A 26,776-nucleotide genomic window follows, 5' to 3' on the forward strand; every position below is an offset into this window, starting at 1 on the left:
CAATTATGTTAGCACAGCTGAAAACTGTTGTCCTGATTAAAGAAGCAATAAAACTGTCTTTCATTAGACTAGTTGAGTATCTGGAGCATCAGCATTTGTGGGTTCGATTACAGGCTCAAAATGGACAGAAACAAAGAGCTTTCGTCAGTCTATTCTTGTTCTGAGAAATGAAGGCTATTCCATGCGAGAAATTGCCAAGAAACTGAAGATCTCATACGCTGTATACTACTCCGTTCACAGAACAGTGCAAACGGTCTCTAACCAGAAAAGAAAGAGGAGTGGGAGGCCCTGATGCACAATTGAGCAAGAGGACAAGTACATTAAAGTGTCTAGTTTGAGAAACAGACGCCTCACAAGTCCTCAACTGGCAGCTTCATTAAATAGTACCCGCAAAACACAAGTCTCAACATCAGTAATGAAGAGGCGACTCTGGGATGCTGGCCTTCTAGGCAGAGTTGCAAAGAAAAAGCCAAATCTCAAACTGGACAATTAAAAGAAAAGATTAAGATTTGCAAAAGAACACAGACACTGGACAGAGGAACTCTGCAAAAGGGTTTTCTAATGATCGATTAGCCTTTTAAAAGGTTGGTATAGTCATTAGCATTTTTTTTGTTTTCCAGCTGTCTGAATCTCATAGTTGTTTTCATGAAGTTTAAGTTAATATTTAATCTTCCTTTTTCACAGAAATTGAACTAGCAAGGGTACTCCATGGTAAGTATTTGATTTCTAGCTACACAAACTTTCAATTGTATCACAATTATTAATCAAAATTCCAGTCAACTTATCTTATATGACTTATATTTTATATATCTTTAATATTTAAACCAAATTCAACATCCTTTAGATGTCCCTGATTCATCAATACGAGTCCCTGATATGCCATCTTCAGTCACTCTCAAAGGTAAGAATGGGACATAAGATAAGCCATTAATTATACATTCCAGGTGGCTACCTCATGAAGCTGGTTGAGAGAATTCCAAGAGTGTGCAAAGCTGTCATCAAGGCAAAGAGTGTCTACTTTGAAGAATCTCAAATATAAAATAACACTTTTTTGGTTACTACATGATTCCATATGTGTTATTTCATAGTTGTGATGTCTTCACTACTATTCTACAAGGTAGAAAATTATAAATATAAAGAAAAACCCTTGAATGAGTAGGTGTGTCCAAACTTTTGACTGGTACTTTAAATCTAAACTAACCTTATGAATCTGAATACTCAACATATATCTGTTTTTAAGAATGTTTTTAAGAATCTTATGAATACTATTATGAAGAAGAGATGCAAATGAGAGAGTTGGGAATGAGAGGTATATAGCCTTGCATTGTTTTATATTAATCGTCTTTCCATTAACATCAAACCCCTTAAATTCATCATAAAATAATTTGCTAATGTTCGATTATTGTGTGAGATTTATGTCATATTAATAGTAACCATTATCACTATCTACATGTTTTTACTTGTTTATTCACGTTTGTATGAATAACTTAGTAACATGACCTAACTACTGTTTCTGTCAGTGATCACCACCATCAATTTAACCAACTCCATTTGAACATGTTTTGTACACGTTTGTACACCTTCTAAAAAGATTATTCAGTTTTGTAACACGACCTAACCAGTATTCCAGCATTTCCTCCTGATCTCCACGATCATCTACACAACTAAACATGTTTTTCATATTCCAAAATGTTTGTAGTACAGAAAATCTCTACAACCACAGGTATCCCTTAGAATAGATGTTACCATTGGAGTTTGTCTTCTAGCAGCTAACTCAAGCGGGCAAACAGTTCATCTTTAACGTTCCACCTTGAGACACATTATGCTACTACATTGGTATTAACATGTTTGGTGCTTAAAATACATTGTTGTCTGTCTTTGTATGTTTGAGCCACTCTTTGAAAATATCTTGGCACAGAATATATGGGCTCCTACTCTTTGTATGTGTAATCTTGCCGTAGTGCACTAGCATGTCTTTGAAACTCAGACACACATCTCAGGTCTTTCTCTCTCCTTTGTTGTCTCACAGGAGTCATTTAATTTGTGTGTTTATATTTGTGTGTTAGAACCGTAAACCTCTTTCCTTAGCCTCGTTGAAACAAAGATACTAATATATTCTCATTGTCTTATCAGCCCCGAGAGTACCTGTTGAGGAGGTGTCTGTCCAGAGTAAGAAGGTTGGAATGAGGGAGGAAATGCCACAAAAAGGTATTGGAAGAATAGCTTTTGTTTGTCTTTGATTTACAGCAATGTTATGGCAAAGTTCATTGTCTTGTTAATGTGTGGCAAACATGGTCATAATCTTGTTTGTTTCAATTGGTAAACTCTTTGAGAGCTTGTTTTTGATTTAACCTTAATGTAAGTTGTTGGCAAAGTTCATAATCTTTGTTCATGTGTAATTAATTAAACTCCATGTTTACAACTTTATTTTCTTTTAACTGTGTCAAAGGTGTTCCCTGTAATGTCGTGCTGAATTATTTTGCATGTCTTAGTTTAGACTTGGTTTGTACTGTCAGTATTAATGATCGTTTACACTTTGCTCTTAAATTGATCACGCATAGTGGCTTATGTGTTTGTCTGTACGGCCTTCCCCAATATTATGTGCTTATTGGATGTCCACATTACATAGATGCTTTGCTAACAAAATGAGTGTCTTTAAAGTTTCTGAAGAGCACAAGAAACCAGAGGAGAAGTCTACACCAGCTGAGGCAGCAGAACCACATAAAGGTATCCAAATATCTGTATTTGTAAGTTGTTTATTTCGTGTTTAATCTGGTTGATGTGTGTACATGTTGATAATTTACCTACGTTTGTCCCTCCTGTCTACTTTTGCTTGACTGTTTATCTGCGTAAAGTAACCAACTTCCACTACTTTAAATTACATTATTAGATACATTTTATTTGTCCCAACACATTAACTCAGTGATAAGTTAGCATAATAGGGAAAATGAACTTACTGTGATGATATTTCCAAGTTCCTGAAGCCAAAAAGCCAGTGGAGGAGAAGATAGCTGCAAACGCTTGTCTGACCATCTTGTCATGCTTGCCACGTATTCATCATTTTCTATGAACTAAAGCAGTAACTTTGTTTTTGTTCATTGTTGGTGTGGATTTTTCTTTATTTTCATCAACTTATTAATTTCCTTTAACTGTAATTATTTTGTATTTATTTGAATGACATCTGTAAATGATATTCTACTCTTTTTATTTCGGTGTATGTAATTGCTCCCTTTCAATATCTTAGAAGAACATGAAGAAGCGAAGAAGCCTGCCCATAAGCCAGCTGAGAAACCTGAACAGGTTCCACTAAAGAAAGGTACACTGCGTTTTCCTAAGTGCTTCAGAAATGCTCCTACTGCTGCTGTAGCTCTTGAATATTTTGTCTTCTTGTCAGTTTCATGCCTGTCTACACAGTTTCTAAATCTTCTATGCAGTGCTTTCTAACATTGCATATTAATATCCCAAGGGATTGTGTGAATAAGCCTGTGTGACTAAGTTCACGTTTGTCACTTATTGAATTGCGTTTATAGAAGTTGTCTCAATCTTACTCTTACCATTTTATGGCTTTCACTCGCTTTTTTAGCACCCGGCTTTTCTTGATAGCCCATAGCTTATATTGTTTTTAATGTTGATGTCTGTATTACCTGAAGATGTGCCTCAAGCTGCACCCCATGTTGCTGAACCAAAACCAGAGCCTGAAGTTTCACCTGCGACTAAGGTTGAACCTGAACCGAACCGTGTGCCTATGAAGAAACCAGAGAGTCCACCAACCAAAGGTATTTATATCATGTGTTGTGTGGAAGATTTATTCTCCTCTCTAATGCACCTCTCCTTTGTTTGTGGAATCGTACATGTTTCTGTATCTAATATGTTTAAATAGCTTCTAACATAGAAGCAAATCTTCCTTTTGTGTCATATGTGTATGTAACATGTAAGTATTACCTTGGTTAGTGAACTCTAAATCAAAGTGCATGTTACTTGAAGTTCCTGAGGAGGTTAAGAAACCAGAGGCTTCAAAGCCAGAACCAAGAAAGCCGACAGCAGCTAAAAAGCCAGAGACAGCCTCTACGCGTGATCCAAAGGAGCCGGAGCCTACTGCTGCTGCTGCAAAGAAGGTCCCATCACCACAAGGTATCAGTATCTCTCAAAAGAGAGGCAGCTTTCTGAGTCTTTTAAAAACATGTCTGCTCTTTATACTCTTCTGTTTGTCAGTCCATCTTTACCTGTCTTTTTCTGACTATGGCATTACAATGTTTAAGACTAGTGTACTCCTCAATTGAGGACGTGTTGCAACCACATTTATGTTTGTCTCGTGTATGTACATTTATCTCTGCTATACAACATTCTTTATTTGATATTTCAAGTCGATTTATGTGTAATCTGTCACTCTTTGTCTTGTTTTTGGCATAATGGAATCCATATTTGGAATCTGTATTTGTTGTTTTCTGTTTGTCAGTAATACGTCTGTTTTCTGTACTTTCATCACAGCACATAGTATATTACTGATCATTTGCATGTTCTTTTGAAGTGCCAGAAGAACTAAAAAGGCAGGAGGTAACTCTGCAGCAACCAGCTACCATCCTTCAAAAAGTGGACAGAGAGGACATAGAGCCTCAAATACACTCTGTGCCAGAACAAGGTATACTCACTATAGGTTGTCAATGCTTCTTCCATTCATGTTTAATGGCTTTCTTCTAGTCAACCCAAGCGTTTGAACATCTCTGTCTTGTTTTTATCTAGCTTCTATATTTTTTCTAACTTCCACAGCACAATGTTATATGAACTGTTTGACTTTTTAAGTGTTTTTACACAGCTGAAAAGTCTTTGCACCAGATGCTTTATATTGTCTCGTCATATGCATTTTCATACAGTCTTACCACTCGACAGAGTGTGATTTGTGGAATGTCTGTGTTTGAATCTACTGTCTTGAATATCTTCACGTACTGTATATGCAGGTTTTTAACAAAGTTGAATGTTTTTTTAAGTTCACGTGGAGGAAAGAAAACCAGAATCCCCAAAGGCTGTCAGAAAGCCTGAATCAGTTATTGTGCCTCCAAAGGAGAATACACCACAAAAAGGTAGGGATTTATATACTGACTTATGTACTGTACATACTGTGTACTGTGATGTCTTAAGGGTCTTCTTGAACTCTTCTTTGTCCTATGTTTACCGTCTTCCACCGCTCAGTTTTCTCTGTTTGATAGTCTATACACAAGGGTAACACTTTACTTGAACTATCATCATGATGCTGACTTCATGGTGTTACAATATAACATCCTATTAGACTTATAGTTTATCATAAGTTGTTAAGTCTCTTTCAGACTTGGGTCATGATATGTTTGTGACCATGTTGACAGTATGTAAAGTGTTGACGATCTCTTTGTCGAATTTGATGTATCTTATGTGAGAACACTTCTGTAAATCTTCTGTGTTGCCAATGTCTTTTGTGTGTGTGTTGTTTGTGTGCTCTTGAAGTGATCGAGCCCAAACAGAAACCTGTACCTGTTGAGAAGGTACCTGAGAAAGTACCTACTGAAAAGGTACCTGTTGAGAAGGTACCTGAGAAAATACCTACTGAAAAGGTACCTGTTGAGAATGTACCTGAGAAAGTACCTACTGAAAAGGTACCTGTTGAGAAGGTACCTGAGAAAATACCTACTGAAAAGGTACCTGTTGAGAAGGTACCTGAGAAAATACCTACAGAAAAGGTACCTATTGAGAATGTACCTGAGAAAGTACCTACTGAAAAGGTACCTGTTGAGAAGGTACCTGAGAAAATACCTACTGAAAAGGTACCTGTTGAGAAGATACCTGAGAAAAAACCTACTGAAAAGGTACCTGTTGAGAAGGTACCTAAGAAAATACCTACTGAAAAGGTACCTGTTGAGAAGGTCCTTGAGAAAGTATATATTGAAAAGGTACCTGTTGAGAAGGTATCTGAGAAAATATCTACTGAAAAGGTACCTGTTGAGAAGGTACCTGAGAAAAAACCTACTGAAAATGTACCTGTTACTAAACCTAAAAAGGAGATGGAAGAAGAAAAGAAAGTTCCAACTTCAGAAATAGAAGTTATGTCACAAAGAAAAGGAACAGGTATTCTAAGTGTTCTGTGTATTTGTGTGGTCAAAATTCTAAAATCTTACTTCACTTAGATATTTATAATGGTACGCCAGTGCAGCTCTCTTTTTTCATCTGTGGTTTTTTTTTACGCAATGTTTGTCTTTATGTTGTATTTTGTCCATAATCCATTGCAACCACCATTTAGTGTGGAACTCCATACCTTTAGAACTTCAAATGACTTCCAGTCTGCAGATGGCTGAGAAAAGGAGATCTTTGAAAACTCACAAGTTGCGGGAGGTTTCTTACACGATGGAGAGAGCTCCTCCAATAGAAGAAGTCTTTCAGCATGAAGAAGTGTGCCATGCAAATGCAGAGGTATCATACAAAGGCAAAGGGGATATATTGGACAAGAGCATTACATTGATGTCACGACAGGAGATTTCAGTGAAGACAGAAGATACCGTACCAGAAAAAGTATCTGTCCAAAAATATAAAAAGTCAGATATGAAACATGAACACTCTGTTAGCGAGCTTTCCAAAAGGAAACATAGAGCTACTAAGGTTCTTACTAGGTCTGATCTAGATGCATATTTACCAGTCGAACTATTTATGTTGATGTCATTGAGTTAAAGACAGAAGAGGTTACTATTGAAGATGTACCTATCCATCAAGCAGTTCAATCTATAGAAGAACATTTTGTCCAAAAAGTTAACAAAGATGATACAAAGGACAGGTTACCTATACAGAAGGATACTGGAGCTTTAAAGTATTATCTGACAAAAAACAGGACACCGGATTTATTAAAAAATATGAAGAAGTTACTGAAATGAAACAAGGGAGTGCTGGTATAAGTGAAGAAATATCTCTGAAAAAGACTATTCATAGACCATCGGTAGTTGAGGGTGAAAGCAAGGTAATAGAAACAGATAAGAAAGTGCAAAGAGAGAAAGCAGACATTGTCAAGAAAAAGGAAATTACCACCAGGGTATCAGAGAAGAAGGATAAGTCAGGCAGAAGACAGGAGATCTCTGTTATGACAGACAATAGTTCTCCAAGAGAAGCTTCTTCCCAGGAACATGAAGAATACTCTTTGAATTAAGAAGCATCTGTTATGGATGTTTCACAGAAAAGAAAGAGAGCCACAGATCATATTTTCCCCAAACCAACAGATAAACATGCTTCTGAAAGTAGATCTAGCCAAGAAGGTTTTTCTCAACCAGTAGAATCCATAGAACCAGTAGAATCTTCTATCAGAGTAGAATCATTAAGGCAAAACATATCAAATCTTCAAGTTGATACAGGAAAGGACAAAATACCTTTGTCAGAAGGTTTCTCTCCCAAAAACCTGGCGTTGCCCAAAGAGAAAGGACAGCGATTAGGTTGTACGGAAGAGATAACTCGTACAGTTGAGGACTTCAAAATAAAGAGACAGGTAGTTGAGAAAGACAAAACTTCCAAAGTAATTCAATCCACAGAGGAAACATTTGAGAAGACTCTTACTACGAGAGAGGAAACCACTGAAGAGATACCTTGTACAGTGGAGGACAAGCGAACTAAGAAACAAGTAGTTGAGAAAGGCAAATCTGCCAAAGTAACTCCATCCAAGGAGCAAACATTAGACAAGAGACTTACTAAGAGAAAGGAAACCCCTGAAGAGATACCTCTTAGAGTTGAGAACTTTGAATCAAAGAAACAGATACTTGAAAAAGGAAAACCTGCCAAAGTAATTGAATCCAAGGAAGGCACTGACAAGATACCTTCTATGAGAGAGGAACCCCTCGAAGAGATACCTCTTATAATTGAGGACATCCAAACTAAGAAACGGGTCACCAACAAAGGAAAACCTGTTAAAGTTATTCTATCTGAGGAGGAAACTCTTGTCTCACAGAAGGAGGACAATATATCTGCGCCACTCTTGCACCTGTTTTGTGATTCTGTGTTGTTTCTGTGTATTTTTTGTGTATCCTTTGTGTTCTCCATTTGATCACTTCTTTCTTTGGTATTTTCTTGGTGCTGGACTGCTTACCCCAATCTGTAGTATATTGATCTTGACCATGGTATAATTTTTTTTCAAGAACCAGCAATGAAGAAGGAATCACCTCCACAGACTGTTGAACCACTTACAAAGAAAGCGTCTCAGCTAGAGAAGACTGTTGTTGCTGAAGGGGTGAAAGAATCTGAGCCATTTGCAAAGAAAGTGGCTAAACCAGAGTCTAAACCAGAAATCAAGCTAGAGTCCAAGCCAGAGAAGAGGGTTATTGCTGAAAAGCCTGCTGAGACACTTGTAAAGAAAGTGTCTATGCCAGAGTCTAAGCCAGAGCCTAAGCCAGAGGCTAAAACAGAGCCTAAACCTAAACCAGAGGTTAAACCAGATCCTATGCCAGAGTCTAAACCAGAGGTTAGGCTAGAGGTTAAGCCAGAGAAGAAGGTTGTTATCGAAGTAGGGGTGAAAAATGTACCACAGTCCATTGAGCCACAAGTGTTAAAGCCAGAGCCTAAGCCTAAACTAAAGGCTAAGCCAGATCCTAAGCCAGAGCCTAAAGCAGAGGTTAAGGCAGAGCCTAAGCCAAAACTAGATGCTAAGCAAGAGCCTAAAGCAGATGTTAAGCAAGAGCCTAAGCCAAAACCAGAGGCTAAATCAGAGTCTAAGATAGATGCTAGGCAAAAGCTTACACCAGAGAGGAAGGCTGTTACTGTAAGGGTGAAAGAATCACCTCCAAAGCCTGCTGAGACACTTGTAAAGAAAGTGACTATGCCAGAGAAGACAGTTATTGCTGATGTGGTGGATGAATCACCCCCGGGGCCTGTTGAGCCACTTGCAAAGAAAGTAGCCAAACCAGAGTCTAAGCCAGAGACCAAGACAAAGAAGATGGCTATAGGTAAAGAGGTGTCTCTGTCAATTAAAGAAGATGTTTCTCCTCAAAAAGGTATAACCAGGGGAAATCTTGAAATACAAATCTTCACTCTTAAAATCTTGCTTTTTGGTCTGTTGTTTGTCTGTATGTTTTGTGTTTTTGTGTTTGGGATATTTTCTTATTTGTGTGTTTTCTGTTTGATCACATCTTTAATTGGTACTTTCTTGGTGCTCTCCTGCTTACCCCAATCTGTAGTGTCTTGGTTTTAATCATAAAATTACTTTATTTTAAGTACCAGCAAACAAGAAGGAAACACTCCCACAGCCCACTGAGCCACTTGTTCAGAAAGTGCCTAAGCTAGAGTCTAAACCAGAAAAAATGAATGCTGAGAAGGTGAAAGAATCACCTCTTAAGCCGTCTGAGCCAATTCCTAAAAAAGTGCCTAAGCCAGAGACAATGGTTATTGCTGAGCTGGAATCACCGCCTAAGCCTACTAAGGCACTTGTAAAGAAAGTGGCTGAGCCAGAGACTAAGCCAGAGAAGAGAGCTATTCTTGAAGAAGATGTTGTTCCCAAAAAAGGTATAACAAGAAAACCTGAAATACAAATCTTTTAAAAATCTTTATATTTTGTGTGTTATGTCTGTGTCTATGTTATGCATGTTGTATGTTTTTCTCTGTGTGGTGTGTGCTCTATTTGATAACATCTTTCTCTGATACTTTCTTAGTGGTCCAATGCTCTGTAGTATCTTGATTATGACCATATCATTTTATTTCAAGTTCCAGCAAAGGAGAAGGAATCAGCTCCAAAGCCTGCTGAGCCTCTTGCAAAGAAATTGCCTAAGCCAGAGAAAACAGCTATTGCTGAAGAGGTGAAGGAGTCACCTTCAAAGCCTGCTGAGATACTTCTTAAGAAATGGTCTTCTCCAGAGTCTAAATCTGAACCTATGTCTGAGCCTAAGCCAGAGAAGAAGGCTGTTGCTGAGCCTCCAAAGCCAGCAGAGCCACTTCTAAAGAAAATGTCTAAGCCAGAGTCTAAACCTGAGCCTAAGTCTGAGTCTAAACCAGAGAAGAAGGCTGTTGCTGAAGTGGTGTCTCTTTCAAGTGAAGATGATGTTGCTCCCCATAAAGGTATAACAAAGCCAATCCTTGCTATCCTGTTTGTTATGTTTGTTTGTGTGATGTATTTGGGATATTACATATGATCTATTATGTGTCTTTGTGTGTTGAAATCATGTTTCTTCTCAGTGGTTTAATGCTTACCCCCAACATGCAATGTCTTGATTTTGATCATAGTATAATTTTATTTGAAGTACCAGAAAAGGAGAAGGAAACATTTCCAAATCCCACTGAGCAACTTGCAAAGAAAGTCAGCCCTCTTGAAGGTACACTTCTGTTAAATGTTTGTCATTTATTTTCTTAAAGTTCTTTCTATACATTCGTGAATGAATGCTTCTTGGGCAAATCTAAATCTTAAACACTATTTTGAAGCACCTCGAGAGAAAAAGGCTACAGAGGAGACCAAGCCTGTCATCCAAGAGCAAGAACAAGACAATTTAAAGCCAGGTATTCAGCGAAGAATGTTCCAAATAATATGGATATAAAATCACAAACTAATATCCTATTAGTATTCTGAATACCATACCATCCAAATAAAACCAAGCATGCTTTCTTCAACCTTATTCTAGGCATAGATGGTAGAGGCTAGTGTATTTGGCTTGGGTTTCTCCAAGTCACTTAACAACAGGTTTTAGTGTTCATTTCATTCAACAAGAATGTTACCTCTTCATTTCACAAAGCATTCCTGTTTTTTTTGTCTGTCCTTTCTATAATATTGTATGTGCATGTTATACTATTTAAATCAGGTAGATGCCACCTCTAATCTCCTTCTCAGCAATACTGTGGTTTTGTATGTCATGCCATTTTGTTTGTCTTAACTACTGTATGTTCTCATCCTGAAATGTATTAATGACAAAAATGGGAGCATGTAATATTTTCCCTCATTTATATCATCACTTGATAATATTACTTCAATTGTCCTGATCTTTGATTGGTTATGGGAGGAATATCCCTTGAAATTCCAGGATTGGTTCCTCAAGACTAATGCCCAACACCATCCAAAGATAAATTAATCAGTCTCTTATAGAAAGTGATTGCATTGGTTTCCTCAATCATATCTCAATGTCATAACCGTACATAATACATTGAGGCGTGTATCCCATATATCTTTAAATGTATGTTCTTAAGTGGACAATTTTTTAAAAACTTTTCTATCATTTTCCTGCTAGGTGAAGGCAAGCAGGCACCAGGACCAGCTAAGAAAGGTATGATGAATACTTGTTTTCCTCTTCATTTATATTCCCATTTCCATATTCCTTGTATAAAAATAAATATCTAGCTCAAACTTTTAAATATCTGGTACTATTGTGTACCATGGCATTGTTGTTTTCTGTGAATTTTGTTTGTTTCTTTGTTTGTTGTGTGTTGTGTGTCTATTGTTCAATGTGTAAAACCTCAGGGTTTGAATGTTTTCTGGTGTAATGTTTTCAATGTTATTATCTTGTTAAGTGAGCTGTTAAGTGCAATGTGAAACCTTTGCTGCAGTTCTCCGACAAAAAGCTCAAATTCACATTGAGGAAGAAGAAAAACTTGTCCCGCCAACCTTGAAGAAAACAACCAGGATTTCCAAAGACTTGGAGCAAGAACAGGATATTATATCGCTGAAGAAAGTACCTTCAGTCCCCTTTGAAGATCTGCCAGCACCACTAAAGAAACCTCCAAAAATGACAAAGTGTACAATCCATGACTTTGAAGAGAGAGTGTATGATGAAGGTGAAGTAACAATATCTGAAAGATATGAAGCAGAGAAGATAAGCAAGATACCTGATGGAGCTAAAGTAAAGACACCTAAAGAAAATGAACCAACTGAAGACAAATGGTCTCGGCAGACCATTCCCAGAGTTGAAAAAGAAGGGGACAAAATGACTTTGAAGCAAATTCCCAAGGGGGTAAAAGAAGAGGCACCAACAGACCCAAGTTTAGGCCAAAAGAAACTGTCCAGATTACCATCAGATGAAAAAGAACAAGAAACTGTGAAGTTAAAACTGTTCCAAAAATCTTCTAAAGCTGTGACCGTTGAGCCAGAGAAGGACAAAGACAAAGAATCTGTGGTTTTCAAGAGATGTGAGAGACAACCAACCGATGAAGACATTAAAGAACCTGTTGATCGTGAGAAAGCTGATAGAGTTCCTAGTGCTAAAGAAGAGCCACAGGCAGTCAAATTAAAACCAGTGGCCAAAGTTCCTGAAGATGAACAGGTCCGGGATTCGGACAAACCACTGACAAAGGTGAAACGGATTCCAACACAGGAGCAAGAGAAGGAAGATGTTAAATTGAATCCATTTTCAAAGTCACCTGAAGCCGACACTGAAGCTGTGAATCCTGAGAAGGAGCCTGAGACAAAAGAAGCTGGGAAAAAAACTCAACAGGAGTCAAGTCCTCTAAAGACAGCACCCGTAAAGAAAATGGAAAAGAGTCCTCAAGTGGAAAAGTTAAAAAAGGTTGATCGCGTGCCAAGAGAAGCAGAGGACAAAGAAGACAAACCTTTGAAGCATGAAGAGACACTTAAGAAAATGGTGGAACTGAAAAAGACTCCTTCACCTAAGGTTGAAAAACCACAAGAAATAGAAAAAATTACTATGGAGAGGAATCCCAGGGCAGAAAGGACCAAAAAGCTGCCCAAAGAAGTTTCACCAAAAGATTCATTTGAATGTGTTACCCTAAAAAAAGTTCAAAGGAAATCACCACAAGAGAAAACTGAAGGAGCACCACCGAAGAAGGTGCCAGGAATGAAAGAGCTTTCCCCCAAAGCGGTACAGTTACGAAATCTCTCCACTCAGCTAGAGGAGGAAGTCTTTGAGGAGGAGCCAGAGGTTGAGGAGGAATCTGACAATGAAGGTTGGGGATGGGAACTTGTCCCTCGTGATAGTTCTGGGTCCACAGAAGACTGGGGAGAGGAAGGTGATGCACTTGAGACCCCTGGAATGCCAAGACGAGGTGAGATGAAGGCTGCAGCGAATCAACATTAATGGCTCAGAAAAAGTCCTTCACCCCCAATAATCTCCATCCATTTTCAATTTTTTTTAATGTTCTACATGTTAATGTTTGTCATCATTCCATATTGTTTCTTCATGTCGATAATTTTCATCGGAAAAAGTATTTTATCCCAAACAATCTTCATCCATTTCCATCTTATTCTATGTGATGTTTGTCATCATTGTGTGTTGTTTCTCCATGTCAGTCTCCATGTTTGTGTTATTTGTCTGTCAATCCATGTAAAAAGCACATATTTAGCATGTTGTTATTCTACAAGGTATTTGACATTGTGTATTATATACCCATTTCCCATCATCCATTGTCAATTTGTCTTCATCATCACCCTTCATCTTTATTTATCTCACCTTATGCGTGTACAGTTCTGAGTAAAAAATATTTACAAGGGATTTGAATGTGATCTGTCTTTACGTCTTAGTCGTTCTAAACATCTTAAACCGATGGAAAGGGATTTTACAAGGGATTTGAATGTGATCTGTCTTTACGTCTTAGTCGTTCTAAACATCTTAAACAGATGGAAAGGGATTTTACAAGGGATTTGAATGTGATCTGTCTTTACGTTGTAGTCATTCTAAATATCTTAAACAGATGGAAAGGGATTTTACAAGGGATTTGAATGTGATCTGTCTTTACGTTGTAGTCATTCTAAATATCTTAAACAGATGGAAAGCCAGCAGAAGAAGCAGGTGCAGGTAGAGGTGCAGGCAGAGGCAGAGGCCTCAAAGGTAAGACTGTATCCATGTGCTGCGTTAGCACACTACTCTTTTCCTGCATAGTATTTTTCAAGCTTATTCTCTTTCTTCATAGTGTTGTCACTGTAACTAAATTTGAACGGTTTACATTTTAATGACTGTTCCAACTTTAAAAACGTGCAGACAGGTTAAACTTACATTTCTTGTCAATAGCTTTTTAATATAATTTATTCTTCTTAAACTATTAAGATTTTTGTCCTTCCAAAAACCTTCAATATTCTAAACTTCTCATAATTCAGCAATGACATCCAACATTCTATTCACTGTGAACACTGGCTTTTGAAAGAAGTTAGCTTACTTTGACTACTTTCTCAGCAAGTTGGACAGAAACTCAGTGTATGAAATCTTTGTCTCATTCACTGCTTTTCAAATAAGCAATCAGAATATAAATATATTCTAGAACTATTTTTGTAGCCGCATCAGCTTCTTTCTTTTGGTGCTAGTTATAACAAAAATAGTTGCTATGCAGGCTGGCTAACATTCCCTTGCTAGCTAGCCAACTAACTTAATTATTCATTCTTCATAATAAGGAAGCTATCTTACTGTCTTGCATATTACAGTAGTAAGGCTAGCAGTTAATACAGTAGCATTTGCTGTTGTATCTAGCATGTTGAAAATTAAGCAAGGATGAGAGTTAATGACAACAGTGTCGCTACTGGTCAAGTCCAAGTCCAGGTCTGAGTCACCAATTGTTGCGTCCGGGTCACTGGGGGGCAGTGGATGCACATTTATAATTCAAATGGAACTGGCATTTGCCATGGATTATTGTGAATAACAAACGCCTTTCAACCAATCTGCATCCATGATCCAAACCGCCATTTTAGAAAGGCTACTATCCCACGACTATTTATGATATAGTCATTAGCCTGATTCTACTACACTAGCCTATATTTTTCAACACTAGCCAGCCTCTAACAATTTAAACTATCATAAAAATAATTTTGGACAACTGACGTAGCACTCACATTTTCTATTAGGAAATATCATGTTAAGTGTAAAAAAAAAATTAGTTTGAAAATGTTAACACTTTTAACTGCTGTAAACACGCAAAACATCTAATCTGTGTAATTGTGTCTAAATTGTAGCAGGCAAAACTCCATCCCCTGGTGAAGGCAGGGGTAGAGGACTGAAACCCGGTGGTGGGGGAGGAGACAAACCCCCAGATGCTAATCCTTTTGGATTCCAGCTCAAAGCAGTTCCCCTGAAGTTTACGAAACCACTCAAAGACATAGTGTTACAAGAAGGTGATGCTGTTGGTGCATCTGCTACATTTGAGTGTGAAGTTTCACCTTCTACTGCTGTAACTACATGGATGAAAGATGGCAGCAACCTAAGAGAGAGTCCAAAACACAAATTCACCTCTGATGGCAAAGATCGCAGACTGGCCATTATTGACGTCCAACTGGTGGACACTGGAGAGTACACTTGTGTTGCCAAGCTGGGCAACAAGGAAAAGACAACAACCGCCAAACTCATTGTTGAAGGTATTTCAGAGAATTTTCTTAATTGAAATAATGTGAATTACTAACAGAAATTACTAACAATTAATTAATTATGTATTTATAAGAATCATATTTCTGTACAAAATCATGTGAACCACTGAAAAGCTGATAACAATTCATTTCCAGGTGATGTAGCTTAAATAATGATTGTTTACTTAATGTCATGTTTTATATTGTCATATAAAAATGTATACCATATAACTACACAATTTGATGGAGAGTACTCCCCTTTTTGATAAAGTATTCCTTAATCTATGTAGCTTTTGTCACGTTTAAGTTGTGATGATAATTGTATGTATACATTATTGATATGGGTTGATGCATTGTACCTTTATATTATGATGCAAATTATTTGTATGCACATTGTCATGTAAATAATGACCTAATACCTACCTGTTCAGAACTGCCCGTGAAGTGGGTGAAAGAGCTGGGTGAGGAGACGTCGGTCCTGAAGGGGCAGCCTATGTACCTGACCTGTGAGTTGAACAAGGAGAGAGAAGTGACCTGGATGAAGAGTGGTAAGATCCTCAAGGTAATCGCTGGAAAGGTGGCCATCAACGTCATTGGAATGCAACAAGCCGTTACGATCCAGAACATGGGAGATGACGACGCTGGAATCTACGCATGCGAGTGTGAGCTCATCAGGACTAAAACAACTGTCAAAATCATTGGTATGTAGAGCATTCCCTAAATAAACCGTTGACACTCATCAACAATATAAATATACTGAATCTGTTAGTGTACATACGAAAACTGATTACAAATAAATGTTTACAGAAATTGTCAGAGACTGGTTGGTGAAACCATTGAAAGATCAGCATGTGAAACCCAAGGCCACTGCCACTTTCAAATGCGAGCTCTTCAAAGAAACCCCCAACTGGAAGTGGTTCAAAGGCAACAATGAGATTACAAATGATCCAACTGACAAGACTGAGGTCAAGAAAGAAGGCAAAGTCCTGACTCTCACAATAAAGAATGCACAGCCCGAAGATATTGCAGAATATACTATGGAGGTTGAAGGCCACAGATACACAGCTAACCTGACTCTTGGAGGTTGGTTGCACAATCACTCATATCTTGTATGGTGTTGAATCCAGTTAGGCTACCGAGTGAATGCTTACTCTATACTTTTGATATTTTTACAGAACGTGAAGCTGAGATCTTGAAGCCACTCTCAAGTTGCGAGGTGGTCGAGAAAGAGGATGTTACATTTGAAACTGAGATATCTGAAGAGGATGTGCCTGGAGAATGGAAACATAAAGGGCAGGTCTTAACAAGATCACCGGTATGACTTGTCTTATGATTTGACTGTAATATTTGCACGAACACTAAGCTTAACCACAATTTTTAGAAATGTTGAACTGTCTTTGATATCTGTTGTCTTTTTATTGTGCATTTTCAGACATGTGAGATCAAAATGGAGGGCAATAAACGTTTCCTCACTCTGAAAAGTGTTCCACTGGACGCGTCTGGTGAAGTGTCTTATACAGCTCTGAATGCTGTCACTAGTGCTGTGCTCACAGTCAAGGGTAAGCAGTTGTTCCGAGAGCACAGTATGTATGTATGTATGTATGTATGTATGTATGTATGTATGTATGTATGTATGTATGTATGTATGTATGTATGTATGTATGTATGTATGTATGTATGTATGTATGTATGTATGTATGCATTATATGTATATTTTTGTATGTAAATGTATGTATGGATGTAAGTATGTATGTATGTATGTATGTATGTATTTGCATTATATATATTTTTTAAAGTATGTGGACACCCCTTCAAATTAGTGGATTTGGCAATTTCATCATCAGCTGTTGCTGACAGGTATAAAATCAAGCACACGGTCATACAATCGCCATAGACAAACATTGGCAGTAGAATGGCCTTACTGAAGAGCTCAGTGACTTTCAACGTGGCACCGGCATAGGATGCCACCTTTCCAACAAGTCAGTCCGTCAAATAGAGCTGCCCCGGTCAACTGTAAGTGCTGTTATTGTGAAGTGGAAATGTCTAGGAGCAACAACGACTCAGCCGCGAAGTGGTACGCCACACAAGCTCACAGAACGGGACCGGCGAGTGTGGAGCACTTAAAAATCGTCTGTCCTCGGTTGCATCACTCACTACCGCGTTCCAAACTGCCCCTGGAAGCAACGTCAGCACAATAACTGTTCGTTGGGAGCGTCATAAAATGGGTTTCAATGGCTGAGCAGCCGCACACAAGTCTAAGATCACCATGCGCAATGCCGAGCGTTGGCTGGAGTGGTGTAAAGCTCGCTGCTATTGGACTCTGGAGTAGTTGAAATGCGTTCTCTGGAGTGATGAATCAAGCTTCACCATCTGGCAGTCCGATGGACAAATCTGGGTTTGGCAGATGCCAGGACAACGCTACCTGCCCGAATGCATTGTGCCAACTGTCAAGTTTTCAGAAGGAGGAATAATGGTCTTGGGCTGGTTTTCATGGTTCGAGCTAGGTCCCTTAGTTCCAGTGAAGGGAAATCTTAACACTACAGCTTACAATGACATTCTAGACGATTCTGTGATTTCAACCTTGTGGCAGTTTGGGGAAGGCCCTTTCCTGTTTCAGGAAACAACGCCCCCTTCCACAAAGCGAGGTCCATACAGAAATGGTTTGTCGAAATCGGTGTGGAAGAACTTCTCTGGCCTGCGCAGAGCCCTGACCTCAACCCCATCGAACACCTTTGGCATGAATTGGAATGCCGACTGCGAGCCAGAGCTAATCGCCCAATATCAGTGACCTCACTAATGCTCTTTGGCTGAAAGGAAGAAATGTTCCAACATCTGGTGGAAAGCCTTCTCAGAAGAGTGGAGGCTGTTGTAGCAGCAAAGGGGGGATCAACTCCATATTAATGCCCATGATTCTGGAATGAGATGTTTGAAAAGCAGGTGTCCACATACTTTTGGCCATGTAATGTATGTATAGATGATGTTATGCATGTATTGACAAAGTGAGCCTTATTCGTACCTCCCAGTAATGGAAATGGACTTCACAGTCCCCTTAAAGGGCATGTCGTACCTGAAAAGAAACAGGCTATGTTTGAATGTACTATCACAAGGGATGTGCCTGAAGTCATGTGGTTGAAGGGGTCAGACACTATTGGTACATCAGACAAAACATATGAAATAATCAATGATGGAATAAAACATATGTTGGTCATAAACAACGGTGAGTTTGATGATGAGGGAAATTACAGTATAGAAGCTGTGGGCAAAAATTCAACCTCTACACTCATTGTGGAGGGTAAGTATGGAACCATTGTTATTAGACTTGACACCCTTTGAGTGGTTTTTGTTTGATATCATCAAAAGTTTTGATTCATTCATTATTTTGCGAGTTGAAATCATTTTCAGTCCACTATGCACTCACCTAACATAATATAAACTCAGCAAAAAAAGACATGTCCCTTTTTCAGGACCCTGTCTTTCAAAGATAATTTGTAAAAATCCAAATAACTTCACAGGTCTTCATTGTAAAGGATTTAAACACTGTTTCCCATGCTAGTTCAATGAACCATAAACATTTAATGAACATACACCTGTGGAACGGTCGTTAAGACACTAACAGCTTACAGACGGTAGGCAATTAAGGTCACAGTTATGAAAACTTAGGACACTAAAGAGGCCTTTCTACTGACTCTGAAAAACACCAAAAGAAAGATGCCCAGGGTCCCTGGTCATCTGTGTGAACGTTCCTTAGGCATTCTGCATGGAGGCATGAGGACTGCAGATGTGGCCAGGGCAATAAATTGCAATGTCCGTACTGTGAGACGCCTAAGACAGCGCTACAGGGAGACAGGAGGGACAGCTGATCGTCCTCGCAGTGGCAGACCACATGTAACAACACCTACACGGGATCAGTACATCCCAACATCACACCTGCTGGACAGGTACAGGATGGCAACAACAACTGCCCGAGTTACACCAGGAACACACAATCCCTCCATCAGTGCTCAGACTGTCCGCAATAGGCTGAGAGAGGCTGGATTGAGGGCTTGTAGGTCTGTTGTAAGGCAGGTCTTCACCAGACATCACCGGCAACAACGTCGCCTATGGGCACAAACTCACCTTTGCTGGACCAGACAGGGATGGCAAAAAGTGCTCTTCACTGACGAGTCACGGTTTTGTCTCACCAGGAGTGATGGTCGGATTTGCGTTTATCGTCGAAGCAATGAGCGTTAAGCCTGTACTATGGAGCAGGATTGATTTGGAGGTGAAGGGGCCGTCATGGTCTAGGTCGGTGTGTCACAGCATCATCGGACTGAGCTTGTTGTCATTTCAGGCAGTTTCAAAGCTGTGTGTTACTCCCTCATGTGGTAGCCTTCCTGCAGGCTCATCCTGACATGACCCATCAGCATGACAATGCCACCAGCCATAGGGCTCGTTCTGTGCATGATTTCCTGCAAGACAGGAATGTCAGTGTTCTGTCATGGCCAGCGAAAAGCCCGGATCTCAATCCCAATGAGCACGTCTGGGACTTGTTGGATCGGAGGGTGAGGGCTAAGGCCATTCCCCCCAGAAATGTCCGGGAACTTGCACGTGCCTTGGTGGAAGAGTAGGGTAACATCTCACAGCAAGAACTGGCAAATCTGGTGCAGTCCATGAGGAGGAGATGCACTGCAGTACTTAATGCAGCTGGTGGCCACACCAGATACTGACTGTTACTTTTGATTTTGAACCCCCCTTTGTTCAGGGACACGTTATTCCATTTATGTTAGTCACATGTCTGTGGAACTTGTTCAGTTTATGTCTCAGTTGTTGAATCTTGTTATGTTCCTACAAATATTTACACATGTTAAGTTTTCTGAAAATAAATGCAGTTGACAGTGAGAGGACATTATTATTTTGCTGAGTTTAGGTATGAGGCTCAAATTTGAATTGCGACTTCAGGATCAAACTGAGAAGGAAGGTAACACTGCTCGGTTTGAGCTTGAGCTCTCTCATGATAATGTACCTGTGACATGGTACAAAAATGAAGTAGAACTCCATGTGAACAGAACCGTGCTCATCCATAGTCATGGAAAGAAACAGACGTTAGAAATCAAGGAGTTGAGTCTTGATGATATCTGCCAGGTTAAGGCAGAGGCAAATCTCAGAAGGGAATCTCTCAATGGCAAAACTGACGGTGATAGGTAACCCCTGCTTTGTTGCCTCCTTCAAATTGTTTGTCAAAATTGTTTGACAGAATGCAAAATCAATCAAATGTATTTATAACGCCCTTTTTACATCAGCCAATGTCACAAAGTGCTGTACAGAAACCCAGCCTAAAACCCCAAACAGCAAGCAATGCAGATATAGAGGCACTGTGGCTACGAAAAACTCCCTTGACAGGCCAGAACCTAGGAAGAAACCTAGAGAGGAACCAGGCTCTGAGGGGTGGCCAGTCCTCTTCTGGCAGTCTGGGTGGAGATTATAACCGGAAATGGCCAAGATGTTCAAACGTTCATAGATGACCTGCAGGGTCAGATAATAATAATCACAGTGGCTGTAGAGGGTGCAACAGATCATCACTTGAGGAGTAGAAATGAGGTAGAAATCTCTGAAGATGATGTCCATGGCCAGTGGAAACTGAACTGAGAAGTCCTTACTCAATCCCCTGTATCCCCTTACTCAATCCCCAAATCATTCTAACTGTTGTTTGACCATTCTACCGTTCATACCATTACGTGATCATCCATTCTCATCCTTTACGTGATCTTGAAATATTACAATGAAACAGCCCATATAACTATCTTCCTTCCTCCTTTTCCCTTTCATCTTCATCTAATGTGGACTATTTTCTATACAAATTATGCTATAATTTATAGGACATTGAAATGGACGGTGCAAAGCACACATTAATATTATACAACCTCAAGGCCCCCTTGTCAGGGGAGATTCTATTTACAGCTGCTAATGCTAAATGTGTTGCTAATCTGAAAGTGAAAGGTGAGATTTTTATATTTGATCATGTAAATGTGAATATTTTCAGTGGTGGTTCTCTACGCATTGCCATGATGCCACATTTTCCTTCTGAACTACAGAGAGTCCAATTACATTTGTCACACCTTTGAGTGATGTACAAGTGTATGAAAAATATGAGGTCAGATTTGAGTGTGAGGTGTCCACAGTGCCTACGGGCTTCCGTTGGCTCAAAGGATCTCATGAGTTGACAGCTTATGATAAGTTTGATATTACCCATGAGGGAAAGAGACACTCTGGTGGTCAAATCTGCCGCATATGAGGATGAAGCTGAGTACATATTTGAGGCAGAGGACAAGAGAACCACTGGCGAACTAGTTATCCAATGTAATCTGACGAAATGTTTCTGTGCTTCCTGTTTAAATCCTGACTCAATTCATTACAAATGACTGAAATTGATCTTCTCACGATGACAATGATTGAATTTCTTATGAATTGAATGTCTTATCAGGAATTCGCCTTGAGTTTTCTGAAGCCCATTAAAGATGTCACGGTCAAGGAGCGCTAGGCAGCAGAGTTCAGTATTGAGCGCTAGACAGCAGAGTTCAGTATCACATGACAACATCCAGGTCACCTGGTACAAGAACAATGTGCGTTTGCATCCCAGCCAAGTTGTGCACATGTCAGACGATGGCAAGATGCACAAATTGACCTTCAAGGGGGTGTCCATTGATGACACATCCATGATCAAAGTAGAGGCCATGGACAATATCTCAGAGGACATGCACACAGTTCTCGGTTAGTATATCGTTAAAACCCTTGAAACGTTCAATCAAAATAAATCTATAGAATCTGCAGATGGAAATAAGCCGTTGTCGAAACTTAAATATCACACACGCAACTCATCATGGTTTCTTTTTCATAAACAGAGGGAAAGCCTTACTTCACGACAAAACTGCACGACTGCTCAGTCACTGAGAAAGATGAACTGACGATGATTTGTGAACTGAGCAAGGCCAATGCAGAGGTGAAATGGTTCAAAGGTGACCAGCAAATCACTTCCTCCAAGAACGTGGTCATCAAAGCCGATGGAAAGAGGCGTATGCTGATCATTAAGAAGACAGAGAAAGCCGACATGGGAGAATACAGCTGTGATTGTGATGCGGACAGAACCACGGCCAAGCTCAACATTGAAGGTAGCCTTTAGTGTTTTTAGCTCAGCATTTGAGGATTGCAGTTTATATTTTATTTCATTTATACCAACACTTGAGTTGTCTTTGTGTTTCTTCTACAGATCGTGACATTAAGTTTGTCAGGCCCCTGTACAGCGTGGAAGTGACAGAAACTGAAATCGCCAAGTTTGAGACTGAGATCTCTGCTGATGATGTCCATGGTCACTGGAAACTCAATGGAGAGGCCCTTCATCAGTCTCCTGTAAGAAAAATATCCACATCATTATGACTATATACACTAATTGGACATTACTTCGTAAATTTCCTAGCGGTTGAGGAGACAGAGAAGTAAAAGAAAATAGATGGTATGTATAATTTGACGAGGATCACTTAGTAACTGTTAGTGTATTCTCTTTCAAGGACTGTGAGATTAAGGAGGAGGGTACAAGGCATATCCTTATCCTGTACAACGTTCGCAAGGATCAGGCCGGAGAAGTTGACTTCCAGGCTGCCAATGCTAAATCCAATGCTCAGCTCAGAGTTAAAGGTGAGAATGATTTAACACATACTCACACTTTTATTTGACAATAAGATAAGCACTTATTTGATAAAGTTATACTCTGTAAGTAGGCCACCAACAAAACGTTTGATCAGTTCATTTGTTTTTTGGTGGGCTTCAATGATACATTTCCCAACTGTTGGTTGAAGTAAAGTAAACCGCAGAGCTGTCAGATGAGGATATAGTCAGGCATTTACAGCCCCTTTTAATTAGGTGTCAAAAGTTTTACAAGGGAGGACTAAAGCTATTTAAATAAGTGTGTCATAAAAAGTGTTGAGGTTTGGATTTCAATTCTGGCACACTTTTTATATATCTAAATATCTACTTGCTTGCAAAACACTCAAGGCATTGCTATGCAATGCAATACTTAGCCATGATGCAACTGTTTTTGGGGTAAAAGTTGGGTAACAGCGTACCCCCAAAATTCAGAGGGGTTGATTGACAGGGACAGATTGCTTAGCCGGTGGTGTGGCAGGGGGTGGGTTAAAGGCCAATCAGGTGTTGTGGCTATTTTAGAATCCACATGCCTTATCTAGAGTGGGCGGTTAGTGATTGGCAGAGCTACAACATGCCTGCCTCTCAAAGTTTTTTGCTGACCATATACATCTCAAGGAAACCGGGTATGCAAATGAGGAAGGCCCCTCAATGTCAAGTCCCTCTGCGCTAGTCCTATCAGTTGTCCTGGTGGTTTACAGGACTCCAGAGCAGTGGCCAGCCGTCAGGGCATCCGCAAAATGAGGATTAGCAATTAGGTTTATCTTGGGATTTGGGAGTGACTAACAATGTCTTCTCCTCAATCTAAAGCGCGGGTGATCGGCCTGCTGCGGCCTCTCAAGGATGTTACTGTTACTGCTGGGGAGACCGCCACTTTCGACTGTGAACTGTCATATGAAGGAATTGCTGTGGAATGGTTCTTAGGGGGTACAAAGTTGGAGCCAAGTGACAGAGTAAGTGTTTATACTGTAACATCTGAAATATTTGTTACCACAACACTGACACTCCCTCAAGTAATTGATACTTATGAACAGTTTCCAATATGGCAGACAAATACCTGTTGTCATGGAATTTACTACCTGGATTATAACGTATTCTCATATCCCAAATAGTTTTATTGTTTTAACAAGATTGAAACATTGTCCTTGGTTTTACTTAATCTTATTCCAAATTGTCTTGAATTTAAATGGATCTTAGCCAGTTTGTCATGTTGCATTATTTACTTTTAGGTTTTAATGTTCTCTTGTGCAACCTACATGCTTTCTGCATATAAGGACCTGTGAGGATCAGGATTCCAGTTGGGGATTTGATCCGAGTTTTGAGATAACGCGGGAGGGCTTTTCTGCCCTGCAAGCGTTCTTCTAGTTATTTTTAACTGCTTCAAGTGTGTGTGTCCAATGGCAGGTGGCTTGAAGAGTTATTTGACAGTTATCATTTTAAAATATGAAACTAGTGTTGTAATTTCATGTAGAAATTGGCTTTGAATTGCTTTGAGTTATCTGTTAGGTCCTTATATACCTATGTATATTGTCTAGCCTAGTTATTTAATTAATTCCAGTGTGTTTGAGGTGTGAAAATGTTATATGATAGGTTGATTTACGATGTTGCATAGCCTGGTTTGTCCTTCAGTTACATACAGTTATATGGGTCCTATTACCTATTCTAATGATAATTGAATTCACATCCTTGATAACCTGATGTGTTGCCATACACAATGTTAGCGAACATTTGATTATTTTGAGGATAACTGTGATTACTTTTGTTCCACTAAAAATCTTACATTTAGAATAATATACTCTGAATATGTAGGCTATTATTGTATTGTGGCTATGGCTGAATAGTCCAAAACATGATGATTTATGCTGTCAAATGTGGTTTGTAAAATATGATTGCATGTGGTGTCATTTGCACTGTTATAATAACCATATAAGAGTATAGTCTACCTTGCAACAGAGACAGCTAAATAACTTGTATATACTGTAACCATTTGTCAAAAGTCTGTGAATGAACTGCCATGGTCTTCATGTTTTCACATAGTTGTTATGTCATTTGTCATATCATGACTATTTGAAATGGGGGAAAAATATAGAACCTATGTTGACTGTGATTGCTGTACCACTGCACCATAAGAGGTAGGCCTATATTGTTTACATTCAAGAGGAACACTTTGACTTTATGGAACACCTACTGTAAAACACTGGGGAAATGTGGTCTTAGTTAACCACCTTACCAAACCTCTGGTAAAAGGGAATAGTGTAACTGGAGTTCAAATTGAGCCTAGGGTTCCCTCAGGGAGCCTTCGGTCCCTTGTCACCAGCTGCTGATGTTCATTCACGGGAAGAAGTAAATAGCTTGACCCTGCATAGCTATCACCGTCCATCTGATTTATCAAACTGCTTAATTTGCACAGGTGGTCACCCGAGCAGAAGACAAAACTCACACGCTGACTCTCAGAGATGTCAAGATTTCAGAAGATGGAGAAATTAAACTCACTGCAAAGGATTTCCAGATTGAGGCCAGACTACATGTGAATGGTAGGTTAATCTATGTGTGTTATGTGAATGATAGGTTGCTATTACTGTTTGCGGTGTTTGGTTGCTGTTGTTGGGATTCTTGCCCCCCATGGAGACTTGGTTTCTATTACCATTCCAAATGTATAATTGTCAAGCTTCGTTCCTAATTGGTTGATTTCTTCAAATTCATTGGTGGTACGATATTGTGCATATGATTTGGTTAAACAACAATATAGTTAAAATATTTACACTATACAGCATATTGGACTGATAAATCACTATGGAAGGTGCTTTATAGACCAGGTTCATGGTAACATACTTCGCCTGCCTATGTAAATGCAAGGTAAAAATGCAAAAGCCACATATTTTAGGCCATTTTATGTAAAGTGGGATCATTGTAAGTACATTGTGTCATGGATTTAGATTTTTTTTTTAGACAATAGTTGTCTTCTCTATGCAAAGCACAGACAACAATGTAAGTGGGCCAGGTGTTAATGTTCTGGGAGCCTACCCAACCAGTCTGAATTCTATGGGAATTCCATCCACGGTTGATTGCCCATCAGCAAAGAAGTATGCATTAAATATGAGTTGAGAGACTGTGAGACACAGTCATGTATGCTTTTGTAACAGTACATAAGTGTTCCTAAGAAGCACTGAAGAAGTATAAAACAGTATATGCCTTCCATAATTACGATATAGCGATATCCCTTGCAATATCACAATATAATGGTGTGATCCAATTATTTTAGAAGGAAGAAAGGTGTCCCCATGATGTTAAGTTTGTTTACAAATGTATGAAAAGTGTAAATGTGTAATTGTACAAACAACACACAGGTTGAAGGAATTATGTAACATAAAGTGTAGCATAAACTGTAACTGTAACTACAAAGTTTAGGCCACTTAATCTTAAGAAGGACTGTAACAATAAAAGTAGTTGGTGACAGTGATAGAATTTGGTAAAATGATTTTGTTGGCTTCCTAAGCTGTTACGACATGTAAAGCACGAGTCAAGTGTAATTAATGTGTGACCTCACAGAACCACCAGTTGAGTTCACCAAACCTCTGGAGGACCAGACAGTTGAGGAAGAGGCCACTGCTACATTGGAGTGTGAAGTCTCCAGGGAAAACGCTGAGGTCAGTTGGTTCCAAGATGGACAGGAGATCCTCAAAACGAAGAAATATGACATTGTTGCCGATGGCCGCGTGAGAAAACTCATCATTCATGGCTGCACTCTTGATGATTCAAAAACATTTACCTGCGACGCCTCAGAATTCAAAACCTCTTGCTTCCTTAACGTTGAACGTAAGTAAAGTATTGATTAAAACCTTTCATATGGTT

At 39.3% G+C, this 26,776-nt stretch overlaps 1 protein-coding gene across 1 annotated transcript in view; it reads left to right on the plus strand.

Moving 5' to 3' along the window:
* The window catches only part of LOC112224854 (titin-like), a 173,001-nt gene that overhangs the window by 60,208 nt on the left and 86,017 nt on the right, over positions 1 to 26,776 (plus strand). Inside the window, 36 exon segments of the mRNA XM_042306365.1 lie at positions 685 to 711; positions 845 to 901; positions 2,134 to 2,208; positions 2,662 to 2,727; positions 3,245 to 3,316; positions 3,651 to 3,776; positions 3,985 to 4,131; positions 4,529 to 4,639; positions 4,986 to 5,078; positions 8,136 to 8,939; positions 9,700 to 10,044; positions 10,227 to 10,298; positions 10,405 to 10,479; positions 11,202 to 11,237; positions 13,689 to 13,751; positions 14,864 to 15,262; positions 15,682 to 15,951; positions 16,058 to 16,333; positions 16,426 to 16,565; positions 16,683 to 16,809; positions 18,274 to 18,309; positions 18,312 to 18,542; positions 20,157 to 20,386; positions 20,388 to 20,461; positions 20,821 to 20,896; positions 21,106 to 21,226; positions 21,322 to 21,493; positions 21,495 to 21,589; positions 21,715 to 21,788; positions 21,790 to 21,997; positions 22,129 to 22,395; positions 22,494 to 22,633; positions 22,792 to 22,918; positions 23,735 to 23,877; positions 25,335 to 25,458; positions 26,474 to 26,740. Coding sequence (XP_042162299.1) covers positions 685 to 711; positions 845 to 901; positions 2,134 to 2,208; positions 2,662 to 2,727; positions 3,245 to 3,316; positions 3,651 to 3,776; positions 3,985 to 4,131; positions 4,529 to 4,639; positions 4,986 to 5,078; positions 8,136 to 8,939; positions 9,700 to 10,044; positions 10,227 to 10,298; positions 10,405 to 10,479; positions 11,202 to 11,237; positions 13,689 to 13,751; positions 14,864 to 15,262; positions 15,682 to 15,951; positions 16,058 to 16,333; positions 16,426 to 16,565; positions 16,683 to 16,809; positions 18,274 to 18,309; positions 18,312 to 18,542; positions 20,157 to 20,386; positions 20,388 to 20,461; positions 20,821 to 20,896; positions 21,106 to 21,226; positions 21,322 to 21,493; positions 21,495 to 21,589; positions 21,715 to 21,788; positions 21,790 to 21,997; positions 22,129 to 22,395; positions 22,494 to 22,633; positions 22,792 to 22,918; positions 23,735 to 23,877; positions 25,335 to 25,458; positions 26,474 to 26,740 — 5,766 coding nt within the window.

Source organism: Oncorhynchus tshawytscha, linkage group LG26 (genome assembly GCF_018296145.1).
Source record: "Oncorhynchus tshawytscha isolate Ot180627B linkage group LG26, Otsh_v2.0, whole genome shotgun sequence".
Classification (NCBI taxonomy): Eukaryota; Metazoa; Chordata; class Actinopteri; order Salmoniformes; family Salmonidae; genus Oncorhynchus; species Oncorhynchus tshawytscha.